Source organism: Odocoileus virginianus, chromosome 7, assembly GCF_023699985.2.
Source record: "Odocoileus virginianus isolate 20LAN1187 ecotype Illinois chromosome 7, Ovbor_1.2, whole genome shotgun sequence".
NCBI classification, from domain to species: domain Eukaryota; kingdom Metazoa; phylum Chordata; class Mammalia; order Artiodactyla; family Cervidae; genus Odocoileus; species Odocoileus virginianus.
In genome coordinates this window covers 45,463,359-45,483,267 of record NC_069680.1, presented here as the reverse complement: position 1 = coordinate 45,483,267, position 19,909 = coordinate 45,463,359, and the positions used below count along the sequence as shown (strand labels likewise).

Genomic DNA, 19,909 nt, shown 5'->3' with positions numbered 1-19,909 from the left:
AGAATACTACCTAAGGGGCTCTGTTATCTGTCCACTTCCTCTTGTCCTTGGGGCCACTCCTAGTTCAAACTGTCATCTCCCTGGTTACTCAAATGCCTGAGCTTAACTTTCCTCCAGTCTGTTCTCCAAGTTGCAGCCAGGGCAATTTTTCTAAAATGCAAATCTGGTCATTCTTCTCTACAAAAATTTTCAGTGACTGCCCATTGCTCTCAGGATGAAATAAAAATGCCTTAACATTTTTAAAAACTCTTGAAATCTGGCTGCTGTTAACTCTTTGTTCTCATCTATTCTCATGACTTTCCTAGCTAAACAGTAAATTTCAACTCAACTGAATTTTCAGTTTCTAAAAAAAAAAAATCTAGGCACTAGTTTTTGTTCTCATATACTGTGCCAACCCCCTAGAAGGCTCTTCTTCCCACCCCACTGCATAATTTTTCCTCATTCCTCCCTTTCGGGGTAGCTGTTCGTCCTCCAGGAAGCCATCCTTGATCCTTACTGGGACTCTTTAGTCTTGTGTGTTCCTGCTGTACATTTTTTTCTCCATGTCGTAACATCTATCATGCTACCTTTACCTCCTAAATGAAAAAATGTCTTCTCCCCTTGAACAAGCAACACATGATCATTAATAAGCCAATTATGGAAATGAATAAGGAAGAAAACAAACATTCCCTATAACCCTAATTTCATGGCACTGATTACTTCTGTGCACATTACATATGGGCACCATACACTTAGCTTTATAACTTTATTGTCAATTGAACAACTTATTCTAGACATTTTTATAAATGATAGTCTTGTTTCAATGTACAATGGATCATTAACTCATCCTATGATTATTGCGCATCTAGGTTGCTTCCATTTTCCCATTTTAGACATTGTTGCAATGACTATCCTTACCCATGCCTCCTTTGCACCTAACCAGTTATTTCTGAAGAAATACATTTATAGAAGTATCTATAAGGTTGGTATCAAATTATCTCTTAGCCCTCCCCCACAATAAAAAAATACTCATTTTATAAATAATCTTTTATTTTTCCAACCCAATCAGCAATAGAAAGATGTATTTTTGATGATTTTCCCGATTACTAAAAAAACGTTCAGCATCTTCAGATTTGTTGAGCATTTTTCTGGGTCAATCTTCTTTGCTCAATTTTCTATTAAGTCAGGTTCCCTGGAAGTGGCACTAGAGGATTCTTGTGTGATTTCTTGAGAGTGCTCTATAAGGGACTGAGGGAAACAGGACAGGGCAGGAGAAAGGCACGGAGGTGGTTTCAGAAGTCTCCCCTAGACCTAGTTCCATGGGGAGTGCAGAAGCATAAAGTGCACCACAGAGACTAGAAGGGCAGGCTGTAATGCCCTGCATCAGGCGTCCACCACGGGCCAGCCTCCAGGGCTGGGGGCAAACCTTCTGGGACAATCAGCCCTGGACAATCTCTGGGGGAGGGGGACGGTAAACAATTAATACCTAGTATCTGCAGCAGCTGCGGGGGAGGGGGTACCACCTGGTACAAAGAATCTGGATGGACACTAGCAGTATTTGTCATGCAAAGCAATCTCTTTAAAAAAGCCAAGAATGTTAAACCTCGCTGGAATATGCACTGCAAATGTACCTTCCTTGTTGTACTTTTCTAACACTAAATTTTTATAGAGACAAACTGATCAAGCTTTTCTATTTTCTGGCTTTGGTGACTATGTTTAGGTCTTTTCCAATCCAATCTTTTTAAAAAATAACTCTTTAATCAACTTGAATTTATGATGTGTGTGTCCTGGGTATGAGACAGGCAGTGGACTTTTTTCCCTAAATGACAGAATTATAGCTGATACTTAGTAGGAACATTCTACCTGACAGGTTCTGCTCTGAGCCTTTGACAAATTTCAATCTACTTAACCCTTGCAATAACACCACAGGGAGAAGAGAAGTGATGCAGAGTGGTCATGTCATTTGCCCAAAGGCATGGGCAGTTAAGTACTAGCAGGTTGGGTAGCATGTCTTCAGTCTTTGCACTTTACTGTACTATGCTGTCCTGCCTCTCCTGTTAAGTAACCAGTTGTTCCAACACCACCAACTGAACAATCCGGTCACCACTTCTTGTAACTGGAGTGTTCCAGACTCCCAGCTCTTTTATTCATCTACATGGAATTCTGTACCAATTATACACTGTTTTAGTTATTAGATTTCTGTTGTATTCTGTAATAATCACCATTCCAAGTCCCTCCCAGCGTTTCTCTACAAAATTCCCTAGCTAGTCTCGATTTTTTTCTTTCAAAATACGAAGCCTAAAAGCAAAACGAAACACAAACAATAATATATACATTGCTTTGGATTTTGTTAAATTCATAAACTGGGGAAGAATTTGACCACATCTCCCTTGACGTACTCCAGGCTTTAGGTTCCCGTATTCTTTAAGAGTTTTCTTCATGAGTTCCATCGTTTCTTGGTAACATGTCTGTGATTAGGGACCATCTTTTAAAATGGTATTTTATAACAAGTTACTGTTATAAAATATTTATTAATTAAAACTATTGGCTTTTGTATTTATAACTGACCACCTTGCTGAAACCTGTTTGCAGTCAGGAAGCAACAGTTAGAACTGGACATGGAACAACATACTGGTTCCAAATAGGTAAAGGAGTATGTCAAGGCTGTATATTGTCACCCTGCTTATTTAACTTATATGCAGAATACATCATGAGAAACACTGGGCTGGAGGAAGCACAAGCTGGAATCAAGATTGCCGGGAAAAATAGCAATAACCTCAGATATGCAGATGACAGCACCCTTATGGCAGAAAGTGAAGAACTAAAGAGCCTCTTGATGAAAGTGAAAGAGGAGAGTGAGAAAGTTGGCTTAAAGCTCAACATTCAGAAAACTAAGATCATGGCATCCGGTCCCATCACTTCATGGCAAATAGATGGGGAAACAGTGGACACAGTGGCTGACTTCATTTTTCTGGGCTCCAAAATCACTGCAGATGGTGACTGCAGCCATGAAATTAAAAGACGCTTACTCTTGATAAAGGACAGTAATGGTATGGACCTAACAGAAGCAGAAGATATTAAGAAGAGGTGGCAAGAATACACAGAAGAGATGTACAAAAAAGATCTTCACGACCCAGATAATCAAGATGGTGTGATCACTCACCTAGAGCCAGACAGCTTGGAATGTGAAGTCAAGTGGGCCTTAGAAAGCATCACTACAAACAAACCTAGTGGAGGTGACGGAATTCCAGCTGAGCTATTTCAAATCCTGAAAGATGACGCTGTGTAAGTGCTGCACTCAATATGCCAGCAAATGTGGAAAACTCAGCAGTGGCCCCAGGACTGGAAAAGGTCAGTTTTCATTCCAATCCCAAAGAAAGGCAATGCCAAAGAAGGCTCAAACTACCACACAATTGCACTCATCTCACACGCTAGTAAAGTAATGCTCAAAATTCTTCAAGCTAGGCTTTTGCAATATGTGAACCGTGAACTTCCAGATGTTCAAGCTGGTTTTAGAAAAGACAAGAGGAACCAGAGATCAAATTGCCAACATTCGCTGGATCATTGAAAAAGCAAGAGAGTTCCAGAAAAACATCTATTTCTGCTTTAATGACTATGCCAAAACCTTTGACTGTGCAGATTACAAAAAACTGTGGAAAATTCTGAAAGAGATGATGGCCTCTGAAAGAGGACAGACCACCTGACCTGCCTCTTGAGAAGCTTGTATGCCAGTCAGGAAGCAACAGTTAGAACCAGACATGGAACAACAGACTGGTTCCAAATAGGGAAAGGAGTATGCCAAGGCTGTGTATTGTCACCCTGCTTATTTAACTTATATGCAGAGTACCTCATGAGAAACGCTGGGCTGGAAGAAGCACAAGCAGGAATCAAGACTGCTGGGAGAAATATCAATAACCTCAGATATGTAGATGACACCACACTTATGGCAGAAAGTGAAGAACTAAAGAACCTCTTGATGAAAGTGAAAGAGGAGAGTGAAAAAGAAACAGTGTCAGACTTTATATTTGGGGGGCTCCAAAATCACTGAAGAAGGTGACTGCAGTCATGAAATTAAAAGATGCCTACTCCTTGGAAGGAAAGTTATGACCAACCTAGACAGCATATTAAAAAGCAGAGACATTACTTTGTCAACAAAGGTCTGTCTAGTCGAGGCTATGGTTTTCCAGTGGTCATGTATGGATGTGACAGTTGGACAATAAAGAAAGCTGAGCGCAGTATTGATGCTTCTGAATTGTGGTGTTGGGAGAAGAGTCTTGAGAGTCCCTTGGACTGCAAGGAGATCCGACCTGTCCATCCTAAAGGAGATCAGTCCTGGTTGTTCATTGGAAGGACTGATGTTGAAGCTGAAACTCCAATACTTTGGTCACCTGATGCGAAGAACTGACTCATTTGAAAAGACCCTGATGCTGGGAAAGATTGAGGGCAGGAGAAAGGGACGACAGAGAATGAGATGAGATGAGAGATGAGATGGTTGAATGGCATCACCGACTCAATGGACATGGGTTTGGGTGGACTGCAGGAGTTGGTGATGGATAGGGAGGCCTGGCGTGCTGGGGATCACTGGGTTGCAAAGTCGGGACACAACTGAGCCACTGAACTGAACCTTGCTGAAATAAAGGTACTGTCATCTTGTTACAATTAAGCCAGTTCACGTTCTAGCAAAAGCCAACTTTAAAAAGTCCTGCCTGCTGCTCTTCACTGGTGACCAGCCATCAGGATAAGTGCATATTCATAAACAAAAAGCAGTACAACTGCAAATACATAATAGATGTATGTAAACTAAGAAGCACCTGCACTTCTCATCTTTATCCAGTTGCTTTTCTTGAAATGTTTCAAACAAGACTCACATTCGCCATAACTTTACTTTCTGGCACAGATGAGGCTAATATACAGTCAGTTGATCGAAAATGTAGATTATGGAGATGCATCAAAAATAAGTTGAACACATATCCCCTTAAAAATTTCAAGTTAAAATATGTAAATATACACTCATGTGCAATCCTTTGTGCACTTATGGGCTTCCCTTGTGGCTCAGCTGGTGAAGAATCCGCCTGTAATGCGGGAGACCTGGGTTCAATCCCTGGGTTGGGAAGAAACCCTAGAGAAGGGAAAGGCTATCCACTCCAGTATTCTGGCCTAGAGAATTCCATGGACTGTATAGTACATGGGGTTGCAAAGAGTCGGACACAACTGAGCGACTTTCACATCACATCGCATCACATCAAAGCCTATTCTTCAAAGTATGGTTCCACTGATGGGGGATCTTCGTTTCTGAGTTCTGTTCTCTTTAAAGAAGAAAAGTGGTATCTCATTTAGCGTTGATTTGAATAAGTGATATTGAACATCTCTCCATGTGCCAATTATTGGCCATCTGTACATCTCTGGAAAAACGTCTATATTCAGATCCTCTGTCCATTTTTTAATCGGGTTGTTTAGTGTTTTGTTGGTGAGTGGTATGAATTTTAATATATTTTGGCTACATTATTTTAATATCTTCCCACTCAAAAGGCTGCCTTTTTACTAGACAAAAACTTTCTTTTACACACACACATATCATACTTTTTCAAATTCTTCTTTACAGTTTATTACAAAATATTTATTATTGTTCCCTGTGCTATTCAGTAAGTCCTTGTTGGCTGTCTTTTCATTTCGCTGGGGGGTTTCTTTTGCTGTGTAGCCTTTTACTTTTGCAAGTTTCCCTTGCCTGAGAAGTCAACATGCAGAAAGGTAATGCTAATACTTACGTCACACCTGACTGCCTATTGGAATGTGGCTATTATCAAAAAGGCAGAAAATAACAAATGTTATAGAGAGAATGTGGAGAAAAGGGACCCCTCATACATTATTGGTGAAAATGCAAACACGGAAAACACTATGGAGATTCCTCAAAAAATTAAGAATAGAACTACCACGACTCAGCTATTGCACTTCTGGGAATTTATCCAAAGAATACGAAAGCACAGGTTTGTAAAGATGTATGCACTACTATGTTCACTACAGCGCTATTTACATAGCTAAGGTATGGAAACAACTTAAATGTCCATCAACAAATGAACAGATAAAGATGTGGTTTGTGAAGGGAGGCAAGGTGAAGGCCCACTGGTGAGGAACACTGGCTGAGATGCAAGCAGCCGCAACCGCGGGGCCTGGCGAGGAGACCACAGGGGCCTCAGCCTCCCGGGGCCTGCCCGCCTGTATTCCTGCTTCCGACCCTGAATCCGAGGAGGCGCCCGGCTTAAGCCAATTGCCCATCGAGATGCTGCTGGAAGTGCTGAGCTACCTGCCCGCAAGCGTGCTGCTAGGGCAATGCCGCCACGTGTGCTGGTATTGGCGCTCCCTGGTGGACACCCGGGCCGTGTGGCTGAGCATCTTGCCCTACAGCCACGCCAAGCTGTGGCCCGTCTTCCGCACCTGCCTGCCCCCAGACGACGACGACGACCCCAGGCCCTGCCTCCTGGGCCGCTTCTGCGAGCGCAGACCTTTAGGACGCAATCTCTACCCGAACCCCCGTGGCATAGATGCCTTCCTGCCTTGGAGGACAGTCAACTGTAGAAGCTGGAGAGAGGAGGAAAGCTGGGAGGAAGACCGCAGGCTAGCTCCCGAGGACTCTTTCTGGCCTTTCTACAGGTGGTGTTACAAGAAGCAAGTGTTGGACCTGGAGAAGGAAGGTCTATGGCCGGAACTCCTGGATAGTGGAAAGATTGAGATTTGTGTCTCTGCCTGGTGGGTAGACCAAGAAGCCTTGGTCTGTCTGTATGAGCTAACTGTCCAACTTCTAGATGCCAAGCAGGCCAAGCTACATCATTTCTCTCCTAGTCCAATCCATCAAGGTAGAACCAGTATCTCTTTTAAGACCAACCACGTGTTCTCCAACCTCAAGAAGGGCGTCCGCTTTGTGTCTCTGGAACACTGGATTTGGGACATGAGGTTCCTGCCTGAGGACTATGGAATCATCGTGCCCAAGGCCAGTGTGATTGTGCGGGTCTGTCAACTCTAGTGGAGGACTGTCCTTGTTAAACCACCTACCATGCCTTCCAGCACCATTGACTGGGCCAACTCAATAATCAAGGGCTTGTAGTTCCTGGCATCCTGGGATCTCCTGGGTCCAATCAGGGGTTCTCCCGGGCCCTGTCTTTAAATTCTACGAGAAGCTACGAGAAGAATGCTTTTACATCAGGTCTACTGGCTGCTGCTGCTCTAATACAGCCCCTGTTCTATGGAGTGGAGACACACGGGTGAACACTGGGAAATGGTGAGAGGGCTTCATTGGTCACTTCCAAGAAGCCCTCTCCTCACCTCTGAACTGGAAGCTCAATCCCTGTGGCCGAGTAATTCCAGCCCCTAAACTGTGATTTCAAACCTGGGAGCAAGACTCAAGAGCTGAAAATGAAAACTAGCTCAAAAAATGTGTGGAGGCAGAGAGTTCTGCCCACCCTGTGAACAATGAATTGGTCCCCCGAGCCCAACCCTGCTCTGATTTGTATAGTGTATAAAATTATTTTGTTACTTTGAAATTCTTTTTAAATATGGGGAGAGTAAATTAGGAATATATGTTGATCATAGGTAATAAAATTTTGCCAAAGATGAATAGAAATACAGTGTTAACAGCTTGACGACTACTCAGTTCAGAGTAAGAAGTTGTTTCAGTTGAGAGAAAACTGTACAGAAGAAAACAACTGTAGTCTGGCGTGCTGCAGTCCATTGGGTCACAAAGAGTTGGACATGTGTATATATGCCACAATAAAATAGAATATGTATGCATCCTTAAAAAAAAAAAAAGATGTGCTTTGTGTGTGAATATATAATATAGACTACTACTTAGCCATAAAGTAAGAAGGAATCTTGCCATTTGTGACACCACAGATGGACCTTGAGGATATGATGCTAAGGGAATTAAGTCAGACTTCTGAGAAAGACAAATACTAAATGATTTCATTCTTATGTGGAATTAATTGGTAAGGGGTCAACTGTATGGTGATGGGTAGAAACTTTTGGTAGTGTACATAAGTTGAATTATAATGTTATACACATAAAACTTTATAAACAATGTTACATCAATTTAAAAAAGAAGAAGAAAAAAAATAAAAGACTCGTAAATGTCCACTGGATCTCTTCCAAGTCTAGTTGTCTTGCTCACACCTATTTTGACAGTTCTTTTAAATGACTTATCTTTTTAAAATTTTTCAAAAGCATTAATTTTCCTGGGAATCTTTTTTGCTCCTCCTAGTTCATCAGTTTTCATCATTTTAAATCAACTTACATAATTTTATAATGCTAAATAAACGCAATGGCATAAACAGACTTGTGAATACACACACACCTTGGTGAATGCAGCAGGGGGAAGGCAGAAGCAGGCTGGCACTCAAGGCAGTGGCAGGCTCTAGGGTTCAGCAGCAGTGGTCATCTGTTTCAGGGAGTGCAGCAGGCTAACCCATCATATTGCGTTCAGATGGGAGTAAAAAATGCTTTACTTTAGAATCATGATGCTTAATACAGTATATAAATAGAAACAAACATATGCATGTATGTATGAAGTATCCCTATACTTATATTTTGTTAAGGGCTTCTATTATTTTTTAAATTAGGAGTAGATTTCATGTTTTATTAAATGTCTTATTTGCATCTATTAAGATGATTCTGATTTATCTAATTTGACCTATTAATATGATAAAGTATAGTACACTGAAAAGAACTGAAACACATTTCTAGAATAAATCTCACCTGGATACACTGTTTTGCCAATATTTTATGTAAGCATCTGAATTCATAGGTAAGTTCGGTATAAAGCTTTCTCCAATTTTCTTAGTATCAATATAGCACTAATGCAGATACCTGTAAAAAAAAGGCTCTTTCTATTTAACATAACGATCCCACTATTAAAAAAAATTATTTACAAAATTGGTTGAATCCAGTACTTTGAGATTTTTACTATAGTTTTATAAAAATCAGTATCAGGTTTTCAGGGGCTTCCAACTCAGAGGAATCCTATTTTAAGGATATCATGGAGGTAAGAAGCAGCAAAGGAAGAGGCCAAGTGGGATTTTATGTGCACCTTCCCTTTCCTTCCACAAATTTTATAGCAATTCCTCTTAGAAAGGACTTGGACTTCATGAACATAATGAAAGAGAGGCTTAAAACAAAAGATCAACTAAAAAGTCAACCCCTTAACAAAAGTTTTATTAGTCCTCAAAATAATCACTTTTTGAGTAGTAAAACTAAAAAATAATAAGCCATGTATACCAAGTGAAGCTGAAAAGCATGCACTTCAAAATGAACAAGAAACATTTTTAAAGAGTCTCTTGTATTAAAACATCTTATTCAAGTATACCTGCCATTTATCACTTAATGCAAAGGATAAACAAACTAGTCTTTGTTTTTCTCCCAAAATATATCTAAATTCATTACGGGGACAGACTTTTTTTGATGCTTTACTAGGTTTTGTTATTTTAATGGCTTGAATATAAGATTGTTTTTATAGACTAGTGACATCTGGCTCCAAGTGCAAACAGTGAAGCATACAGGGGTTCCGTTTCTGTTCAGAGCGGCTGATGGACTCTGAAAGGGCAGAGTGTTGACCGAGATGGAGGGTTCTTTTCAGCTCTCACACTTGGCTTTTTTGCAGGCTGGAAGAGAATCATCATCTGCTTCTGATGTCCGAGGTTTCTTCACCGTGGAAATAATTCCAAAAGCAGTTTTTCTAGTTTCTATAAGTCAAACAGGGAAACCAAGGTGCTTAAGGTTAAGATATGATTTAAACAGGTGGTGTAACAAGCATCCCCATGTTACTGTGACTTATAGCATGAGTAAATGATAAACCTATATGAACTGCTAAGAGCACTGATGCTACTTACTGCTATCACCTTTACCTGCCCCTAGATTATACAAATATCAGTATATTATTAACAGCTAGTTCATTCCAAAGGGACTACCCTCTAGGGTAAAATTACAGGGCAAGTTGTCTCTAATGGTCTGTCTCTAATGGTATCTCATGTAGCCAGAAACCAAGTTTCAGAGGTTGGGCCAGCACATGCTTAAAGTGTGGTAGAGACGGATGAGTCAGGACAGCAAGTACACCAGTCAGCCGTACTGATCCATGGTAGTGTGTGTGCTCACTTCATTTTATGGCGCAGACCATTCATTATCTGTGTCCCTCACTAGATCATGAGTGTCTGTCTGAAGAATCAATCACATGGCCAACATACAGCAATGCCTGGCTATGTAACAAGTGTTTAAGAAATACTTATTGAGTGAATAAAGAATAATACACACGGTTATTGATCTCTTTTATGTTGGTGACAATGGACAAAGAAGAATGGAAATTATTAGATGTTTAAGTCAGGCTGGCAGCAGAGTTCAGCTTCAGTCTAGCTAACTTCTGCTAAAAATGTACTAAGGGGCCAGGCACTGTGTCACTTACAGAGGATTCTGAGATGCCTAAACAGTGCTTCTTTCTACCCATACTGACAGCACATCAGGGCAAATATAATAGTATAATAGGAATGGAGACCCCACAAGAAGTAACCCTGCCTGGATGAATCAGGAAGGTATCATAAAAGAAGTAACACTATCATAAAAGAAGGAAAAGAAAAAGGAAAGTTTTCCTTAGATATGGAGAGAGGGATAAGAAGAAAATAATACTTAGGAGACAAGATGACTGGTGTAAAGGAGGAGTGTGAAAAAATCAGAGGGAATCAAGGCTGGAGGGGTAGTTTATGAAAGGTCACAGTGCCATGAAGAGATTTAAACTTAGTCCTTAAGAAATGGGGAAGGATGAGGGAGGAAGCAAAACCCTTTGGTAACAAAAGAGATAAAATCAAAGGGACTTGATAAACACAAATTTAATTAAGACTTATTTCATGTAATAGAAGTAAAGTCATTTCTAAAAAGTTAAATATTACCTTCTCATTTATCAAGATTAATTTACCAAGTCTACTAAATTTCTGTCAGTTATTTAAAAGCATTTCAATTTATAACAGGGACAAAACTTCTCTCAAGGTCATTACAATGCCAAAATAATCAGGGAACCTCAAAACAAACAGAAATTGCCCAAAATTTGCATTTAAATGTTACACTTACAGATGTTTATCACTATGATTATGAGTAAAAGTCTAAAAATCAGCAGAACAAATAAAAAATATAAAAATTAAATTGTGAAAAGCAATTAACAAAAATGTTTGTAACCAAACAAAAAGGATTAGTTTCAAAATTATTTTAGTTCCATGTCAGAAATATTCTTTTTTAATCACACGAACATTCACGTCTTAATCTAAGCCAACAAGATTATAAACCACTGAAAAACAAGATTTTTATATAGTTACTAAAGTAAGTCTTTTAGACCCTGAACCTCTTTTCTCTGTCTCGACCTTAAAATTGCTATTCACTGGTTGCTAGAACACCACAGGACTCATCTAACTTTGATTCCTTATAGCAAGCCTTAAAATGTGGAAGGCCAGCTACTACTGTGTGTCTCAACTCTCTGTTTTCTAGGTCTCTACTCCTGCACTATTTTCAACAATTGCTCTCATGATAGGGTTTTCACACCCTCCAAGAATTAACCAACTTCTGGTAGTGCTTCTGTGCAGTGGTGTCCTTAAATGTGGCACTCAGGATGATGCAGGTGCCAGTTTGGTCTTACCAGTACAGAGGATAACAGTGAGACTTTGAATCCTCTTGCCTCAGAATCGAGTAATTCTTTTCATGTAAACTTAGGCTCTCACTGTTTCCACTGTTTACCCCATCTATTTGCCATGAAGTGATGGGACCAGATGCCATGATCTTAGTTTTTGAATGTTGAGTTTAAGCCAGCTTTTTCACTCTCTTCTTTCACTTTCATCAGGAAACAATAGAAGCAGTCAGAGACTTTATTTTCTTGGGCTCCAAAATCACTGCAGATGGTGACTGCAGCCATAAAATTAAAAAGATGCTTGCTCCTTGGAAGAAAAGCTATGACAAACCTAGACAGCATATTAAAAAGCAGAGACATTACTTTGCTGACAAAAGTCTGTCTAGTCAAAGCTATGTTTTCCAGTAGTCATGTACGGATGTGAGAGTTGGACCATTAAGAGTGCTGAATACCGGAGAATTGACGCTTTTGAACCGTGGTGTTGGAGAGGACTCTTGAGAGTCACTTGGACAGCAAGGAGATCAAACCAGTCAATCCTAAAGGAAATTAGTCCTTAATACTCATTGGAAGGACTGATGCTAAAGCTGAAGCTCCAATACTCTGGCTACCTGATGTGAAGAACTGACTCTCTGCAAAGATCCTGATGCCAGGAAAGATTGAAGGCAGGAGAAGGGGACGACAGAGGATGAGATGGCTGGATGGCATCACTGACTCAATGATATGAGTTTGAGTAAACTCTGAAAGTTGGTGATGGACAGGGAAGCCTGGTGTGTTGCCGTCCACGGGGTCACAAAGAGTTGGACACAACTGAGCAACTGAACTGAACAGAACCTTAGACTGAATCAGTAATCCTAGTATCCCACCACACTACTGTCTCATTGATTCCAATGTCAACTAAAACCCTGGTAATTACAATTTATCCTATAGATGTGATATTAATTCTACAGGGACAGCGAGCATGAACTAGGGCTGTTTAGGGCACAACTAGAATGAATGGGAATGCTATTAAAGTACACGAGACTTCTTTTAGTTTAGCTTCCATAAAAGCCTAGCTTTAGATATAACTTATATTGAATAGCTGACGTTCTTGAAGTCAAGAGTAGATCTTCGTATTTTTCCCTATTAAATTTTAAAAATTAGTTTCCCTTCTTTGTCTTAGTCTGTTTTAGACCACTAACTGTTACCCAAAATCTTAATGATTCCTTACGTTCACTTAAGACAGACAAAAATAATGGCAGAATTACCAGTCTGAACTATTTCCTAATTTCAGAAAATCTTGATAAAAGTTCTAATTAATTTGGTCATTCCCAGAGCTTATATGATGGGACTAGGCTAGGTATGTAATAAAAGAACCTCACACTAAAAATGTTGAAAACAAAAGCAAAATCATCTAATTCATGGTAAGTCAATACAGCAACCCGTTCTCCCAAGCAGAAATCAGATCATTAAAATCCACACATAATATACAAGCCCTCAATAACTTAACTACTCTTTTGTTAAATAATCTAGTCTTTATGTAGCAACCAATTCTGAAGCTTAACACTCAAGTGGATGATATCAAGTAAACTGCTTCCTGACCATAACTACTAGTACTAAAAATTACAAAGAGAATGAAGACAAAAACAGCTAAACACCCCAATGTTCATCGCAGCACTGTTTGTAATTGCCAGGACATGGAAGCAACCTAGATGCCCATCAACAGATGAATGGATAAGGAAGCTATGGTACATATACACTATGGAATATTACTCAGTCATTAAAAAGAATTCATCTGAATCAGTTCTAATGAGATGGATGAAACTGGAGCCCATTATACACAGTGAAGTAAGCCAGAAAGATAAAGACCAATACAGTATACTAACGCATACATATGGAATTTAAAAAGATGGTAACGATAACCCTATATGCAAAACAGAAAGAGACACAGATGTACAGAACAGACTTTTGGACTCTGTGGGAGAAGGAGACGGTGGGATGTTCTGAGAGAACAGCATTGAAACAAGCATACTATCAAGGGTGAAACAGATCACCAGCCCAGGTTGGATGCATGAGACAAGTGCTCAGGGCTGGTGCACTGGGAAGACACAGAGGAATGGGATGGGGAGGGAGGCGGGAGGGGGGGATCGGAATGGGGAATACATGTAAATCCATGGCTGATTCATGTCAATGTATGGCAAAAACCACTATAATACTGTAAAGTAATTAGCCTCCAACTAATAAAAACAAATGGAAAATAAATAAATAAAAAGCCTTTTTTTCATTCTCCAGAGTCCTGGCATATCAAACACTTCTAGTTCAATTTTTATCATCTGATGAACAAGAAATTCAGTGCCTTCAAGTAGTGGAATTAAGGTAAGGAGGTAGATATATGTAAATGAAATGTGAGTAAAAAACATGGAGTCTATGCATACTTGAACATGGAAACAAAACATGAGAAAAGAACCACAAGATGTAATAAATGTGCAAAGCTGTGGTCTGAATTTGCTAGCTGGATCTTTAAAAACGTGTTTGGCCCTTTTGTGCTCCTCGTCAATGGCTTAACATGTACTTTTCACTTTTTACTTCTCTCAGTGATTTTCAGCGGGGAAAGCATGTCCTTCTGGAGGAGAAAGGGCAATTAGAGGCCTGTCAAAATGTAGGCAGGGATATATTTTTGTAGAGCTTGAAAGAACGCATTCAACACTCAAGGCAAAGTATATTCATTCCACAAACTACAGAACATAAAGCCTTAAGTGAAGGGCAAGAAAAGCATTGATGCACATGGCTAGTGGGTTCAGAAAAGATGACTTTAAAGGAACTCTGAGGGGTAGGATAATAAAAATTGATATGGCTCAACTGTCTGACAGAAATGACTGGCTCTTAACATGACGACTCAAGTGATTCTGTTGGAAAAACATGCTCACCTCCATGCAGAAGCACTGCTCGGCAGTTGGTGGACACTGCAGCCTTGGCATCACTTTCGGACAGCCCAAACAGCAACCCTCTGGGGGGTCGTTAAAGATTTCAGCCCAGAGTCAGCCGAGGACACCAGACTAACAGAAACATAACTGACAATGCCAGCTGCCCTGGCACCGAAAGAGACACTTTAATTCTACAGTTCTTAGCCCAAATGGAAAAAGCATTTGAGAAAAGACTCATTTAACTCTAAATTTTTACTCTTCCCCTTCTTTTCTACTTTACCCTTCATCCAGAAAACAAAAGGATAAAGCACTTTAAGTCTGATGTAATTTGTTTTTGAAGCTCTTAGTTGATAAACTTATAGTTTTAAAACTCCTGTTAAAGTTTAATATATCAAATTCCAAATTTCCTAAAAGAAAATTGCAATGACTTCTTATTCAGAAAAGGATACAAGTTTGCCACATCGTATGGGCCTCTTATTTCTAAAGGCTAAAATAAAATGAACAAAAAATAGATATGAGAGAAGTTATTCATAACATTTCAATGACTTCATCTGCAGTAAATAGGATGCTTAAGTATCTAAAAATAAGGAAGTCAACTGCATAAATTTAAGTCGTTATAATTTTGATGGGTTTCTTACATTTTTTAAAATAAAAAAGATCCTTGAAAAGCATTTTACAACAATATAAAGGAAAGACTATTTATATAAACAAAATTTGAAGCCTCAAAAGAATGGGGATAAATAGGGATAAAATTGCTCTTCAGCAATTACAATGAGCAAATGAAGTTAACAATGCAAACACAACCTTTTATTACATTACTATTCTAATTTCTGCCCTAGAAACCTTTTAGTTTTAAAACTTGAAAAGTGAAAACAAAGTACTTAATGCCAGACTTACCCTTTCTGCAGCACTAGATATAATTACATTCTACAAAATAGAAAGTAATCAACATTAATCTTAGATAAATGTGGGAAAAAACTGAAGAGTCTTACAATACAAATAACCAGCAATCAAATTTTAACATAAACACCAACTTCTTCTTAAGATAAGGTACATAATTAAAGTGATGGATGAAAGACCTCATGTCAGACTAAAAGCAGCCTAAAGTAAGAAACAGAACAGGCCTTCCCAACAGATCTTAGGAAAGATGAATCCGTTTAAAAAACTAGTTGAAAAGGGCATGTAACCTTAATTCAACTCAATGAGGACAAATAATTGCTCTCCAGACTGTTCTTTCACAGTAGGTAAATGGCCAATTCTTTACTGAAAGATAAAGACTTTCAACACATCTTCCCCCCCTTCATGTTATTTTTCCCTAGGGTATTTTTCTTTCTCTTAAAACCTGCAGAGCCTGGTGAAATGGGAGAATTTGTTCTTGGGCCTTGAGAACTTTTTGCTCTAAGGATCAGCTGGATAACCCCAGTATATTAATAATAAACAATCAGATTTGAAAAACATCCTAAAATTATGGAACCATACCTTTCCTTTGCAGACCTGCATCAAATTGAGGGCGTTGGAAATTGTGTACCTTCTCATCGTGGAGTCTTTGATAGCAGGGCTATAGAGAAGTTCAAAGCCCACTCCTCGGTCAATTGCCTTCACAGGAAACAAAGGAAACAAAACTGTCAAGGCTAACACACACTGTCTTACTTTATTTTCACTGAACTTCCCTCTCACCTCCTTCCTCACCCTGTCCCTCCTCGCCTAGCTCCTGCATGTCCAGGAATAGCTTTGAAAAAAGGCATATTTGTGCTTGGATGGCACCATCCATGGGAGAAAAAGAGATCTTTGGCTCTATTTGATCAATAGAGTTTATCTGAGCTGTCGGGAAGCTGACTTTATATAAACAGGAGTCATCAAGAGGCTGAGGAGAGCAATGTCCCAGTGGTGTGGCAGAAGGGCTACTACTCCATGAACTAGCAAAAGGAAATTGGAGATATGTTCCCTACAGGCAGGGTAGACTGTTTGCAAATGTAGTAAACCAACTAATTTGATCCAGAATGAAGAGACAAAAAGTGAAGAACTCAAAAACATCCTAAGAACAGGAGTAGAAGGCATCTAGGGTAAGTGATTTAGTATGCAAATGCTGAAGAAAGAAACACAAACAGCCAAGAAGTGCTATGTGCCAGCCACTGTGCTGAGAGTCTTATGTATTTATTCAACACACACAATGCCTAGAAAGCACTATGGCAGAGACAGCTAACTGTCCCGCTCTGATCTCCCCATTTTCTTTACTAATGGAGTCAGTATCTTAAGTGGGGTTCATGAATGCCCAGCAAAAACCAATGAAAGCAGCCTGCATCCCTGACATTGGCCAGCTTGCAAGCTTGGCCTTCTACATGAGAAACAGAAACTTTCTTGTTTAAGGTGTTCTTAATAGGGTGGAATCCACAGGTATCCACAGGTAACAGCTTATTTAAAAATTTTAGATAGATGAAACACAGAATACCTGAGCTCCCGCTTCCAAGACCATTTTAATGTAAACTGCCTTAAGCTCGTCAACTGATTGTTCAGCCTGGAAGAGGTGGCAATGGGACTAAATCCACCACTACACTATTCCGCTTCCCTGATGAGTGATTTGCATCTTCATCCATTTACAAGAGAGGGGTTTCAAGCCAGCTGTGCATGGGAATGGTGAGCAAAAGCTTACATGGTTCTTCTCTTCTAAAAACTTACGGTTTAGTGGGGAAGGCCAACAAATAATTACACAAAAATCAAAAACTTCCACTGTGCTAAGTAATGTCAAGGAGAAGTCTAGGTGCAGGTGAGGAAGGACTTAATCAGCTAAATAGCAGAAGAGTGAAGCACGTGCACAGGGCGGGGTGGGGGTGTGTATATGAAGAGGCTCCAGGGTTGGAGGGGGTGGTGGAGTAGGTCAAAGGCTGGGGAGGAGAGGAGGTGGAGGGCCCTGTGGTGAGAGTGGAGGCTGGAAGAGGATGGAAGGGCCAGCAGTGCAGGTCTTTAGAATAGAGACAGAATTAATCTTAGTAGCCACACAAAGCATCTAAGGATTTTCTCATGGAGGTGATGATTAGAGTCTCGATGGCCGCAGCGGTCTCTTGAAGGAACCAAGTAAGTAAAGCAGGCAAAGCCCAGGAGGTAGATGGGTTGGGACCTGTCCAGCTGGGACAGCTGGAGGTCTATTCCTGAGTGTAACAAGGAATGCAAAAAATCGGTCTTCTGAATACAGACTTTTTTTTCATCCCCTAATCTTCCCTTTCCTTTTCTTCTGCCTTGAGGCGCCCAGATTTTATTTTAGCTTCCCTATATACCTGATCCTAGTTTAATTAGCATTTACACCCTGTTTTCTACACCGCAAACTCCCCCTCTCCTTTTTTTCCGACAGCTTCTTCCTGCCCCCAATTCTTTGTCTTGTGTTGATTCTATCTGGGAATAATGTCTGCTATGATATTCTTTGGGGCACAGATACATCCCATTCTCCCTGTCTAGCTTGGACATTTGGAAGCTGGAATCATGATACTTCTCTGTAACACTGAGCTCTTCTTTTATATAAAAAGCACTTAATATATTCTGAGGGAATAAATAGTAGCTTATGGAAAAGAAGTCATATGATAATGCTGTTCATTATGGATTATCCATCATAAAAGAAACCAGGGTTAATTTGGCAAATTGAAATTCACAGATAAACCAAGTCATGTCTTTCAACCATATTCTCAACTATCCCCCTGGCTATTTCTCTAACCAAAACTACTAATTAGCCAAAGAGGCTTACTTACATGTACTTCTTTTCCTCATCCCTCTAGGTGCTGAACTAAAGCACAGGTCAGTAAGATGGAGAAGAGGAGAAATAAAAGATGCAGGTGACACAGAGAACTAGGTGACCAGGTTCCAAAGTATTCTTGCTACTTCCCCCACCTCCCGCCCCCTTGGGGACCAGAGCAAAATAAAAACTTTTTTGGGCGTGGTGAGGGTTAAATGGACACAATTATCCATTTAATTATTTTTTAAGAAAAAAGTTCTGATTCTGATCTTAGTACATTAATCAAATTCACTTTTAAAATGGAAAGAAAACTCAGAAACTGAAGATAATGTGCTACTGAAGGCTGTGAACACGTCTTTCATAACACTTTATTTAAAAATTTTAGATAGATGAAATACAGACTCATTACCTGCGCTCCTGCTTCCAAGACCATTTTAATGTAAATTGCCTTAAGCTCATCAACTGATTGTTCATAACAGCTTTTTCATAAAGAATGCCAGTGCCTGCTTGATTAGCTTTTGTTTGCATCTCTGACCAAAGGTTCTGGAATAAGCAGATATTTCTTTACTAATGAGAAATAACTCATAACGATGCTACAAACCAAGAGCAGGTGTGTGACATGTGAAAAGATAGTGGTGGTAAAATTCCAAGAACTAAAGCAAAGCTTAAGAGAAAGAAGAGAAAGAAAATAGGGGGTTGATTACTGGGACAATATACAGATTCCTGTTTATTTCATAAAAATCAGTTCTTTACTGAAGTGCAAAGGAGGACACTCTTGGTGTATCACTCTTTGAGGTAGGTAACTTGTTCACACGATTCACATATCAAGTAACACAAGAAAGCAACAAAAGTCTTAATTGTATCTCTGCTCCTGTTTGCCCCACCCCCACCTCCCATAGTCACTTTTATTAATTTCTTCTGTCTTTTCCCAGAGTTTCTTCATACAAATATAAGCAAATATGAACATCTGTTTTCCTCTTTCTTACCCCAAAGGTAGCCTACGACATTGTGGTTCTGCCTTGAAGGGTTTTCCATGTCAGTTCCTAACTTTAGCATCACTTTAGAGCTGTAGCACTCCATTGAAGAGGTATGGCATGCTTAACCAAGCCTCTGATAGTTTTCAGTTGTTCCAATATACCTGTAGAACAAACGCTAAGGTGCGATTGCTGGGTATTACGGATTGAATTGTGTCTTTTATGAAGGTTATGTTGAGGTCCTAATTAACTCAGTATTTAGGATATAACCTTATTTGGAAACAGGGTCACTATAGATGTAAATTAAAATGAAGTCATGCTGAAATAGGGCAGATTCCTATTCCAGTATGACTGGTGTCCTTATAAGATGATGACCATGTGAAGACATAAGAGACACACAATAAAGACAGAGGCAGAAATCAGAGCTATGCAGCTGCAGGCCAACGACCACCAAAGATTGCCAGCAAATCACAAAAAGCTGGGAAGAGACAAAGAAGGATCTCCCTAACTTGTCTCAGAGGGAGCATAACCCCATAATGTCTTGATTTCAGACTTCCAGTCTCCAGAACTGTGAGTTGATGCATTTCTATTAGTTTAAGCCACCCCATTTGTGGTACTCTGTTATGATAACCCCAAGCAACTAATACTCTAGGTCAGAGAGTAAAGCATGTATAATTTTGATAGCTGTTGC

The 19,909-nt window shown here is 39.8% G+C and overlaps 1 protein-coding gene and 1 pseudogene across 2 annotated transcripts in view; one reads left to right on the top strand and one right to left on the bottom strand.

The window, feature by feature from the left end:
- Positions 1 to 6,121: 6,121 nt before the first annotated feature.
- Positions 6,122 to 6,997, top strand: LOC110140775 (F-box only protein 27 pseudogene; annotated as a pseudogene).
- A 907-nt stretch (positions 6,998 to 7,904) lies between these two features.
- Positions 7,905 to 19,909, bottom strand: part of RPP30 (ribonuclease P/MRP subunit p30) — a 29,584-nt gene continuing 17,579 nt past the window's right edge. For both annotated transcript variants that reach the window (XM_020876188.2, XM_070470636.1), the window contains 5 exons: positions 16,003 to 16,119; positions 15,421 to 15,450; positions 14,973 to 15,010; positions 14,527 to 14,606; positions 7,905 to 9,704 (listed from right to left, as the gene is read on the bottom strand). In XM_020876188.2, coding sequence (XP_020731847.1) covers positions 9,595 to 9,704; positions 14,527 to 14,606; positions 14,973 to 15,010; positions 15,421 to 15,450; positions 16,003 to 16,119 — 375 coding nt within the window. In that variant the 3' untranslated portion in view covers positions 7,905 to 9,594. The remainder of the gene's footprint in view (positions 9,705 to 14,526; positions 14,607 to 14,972; positions 15,011 to 15,420; positions 15,451 to 16,002; positions 16,120 to 19,909) is intronic.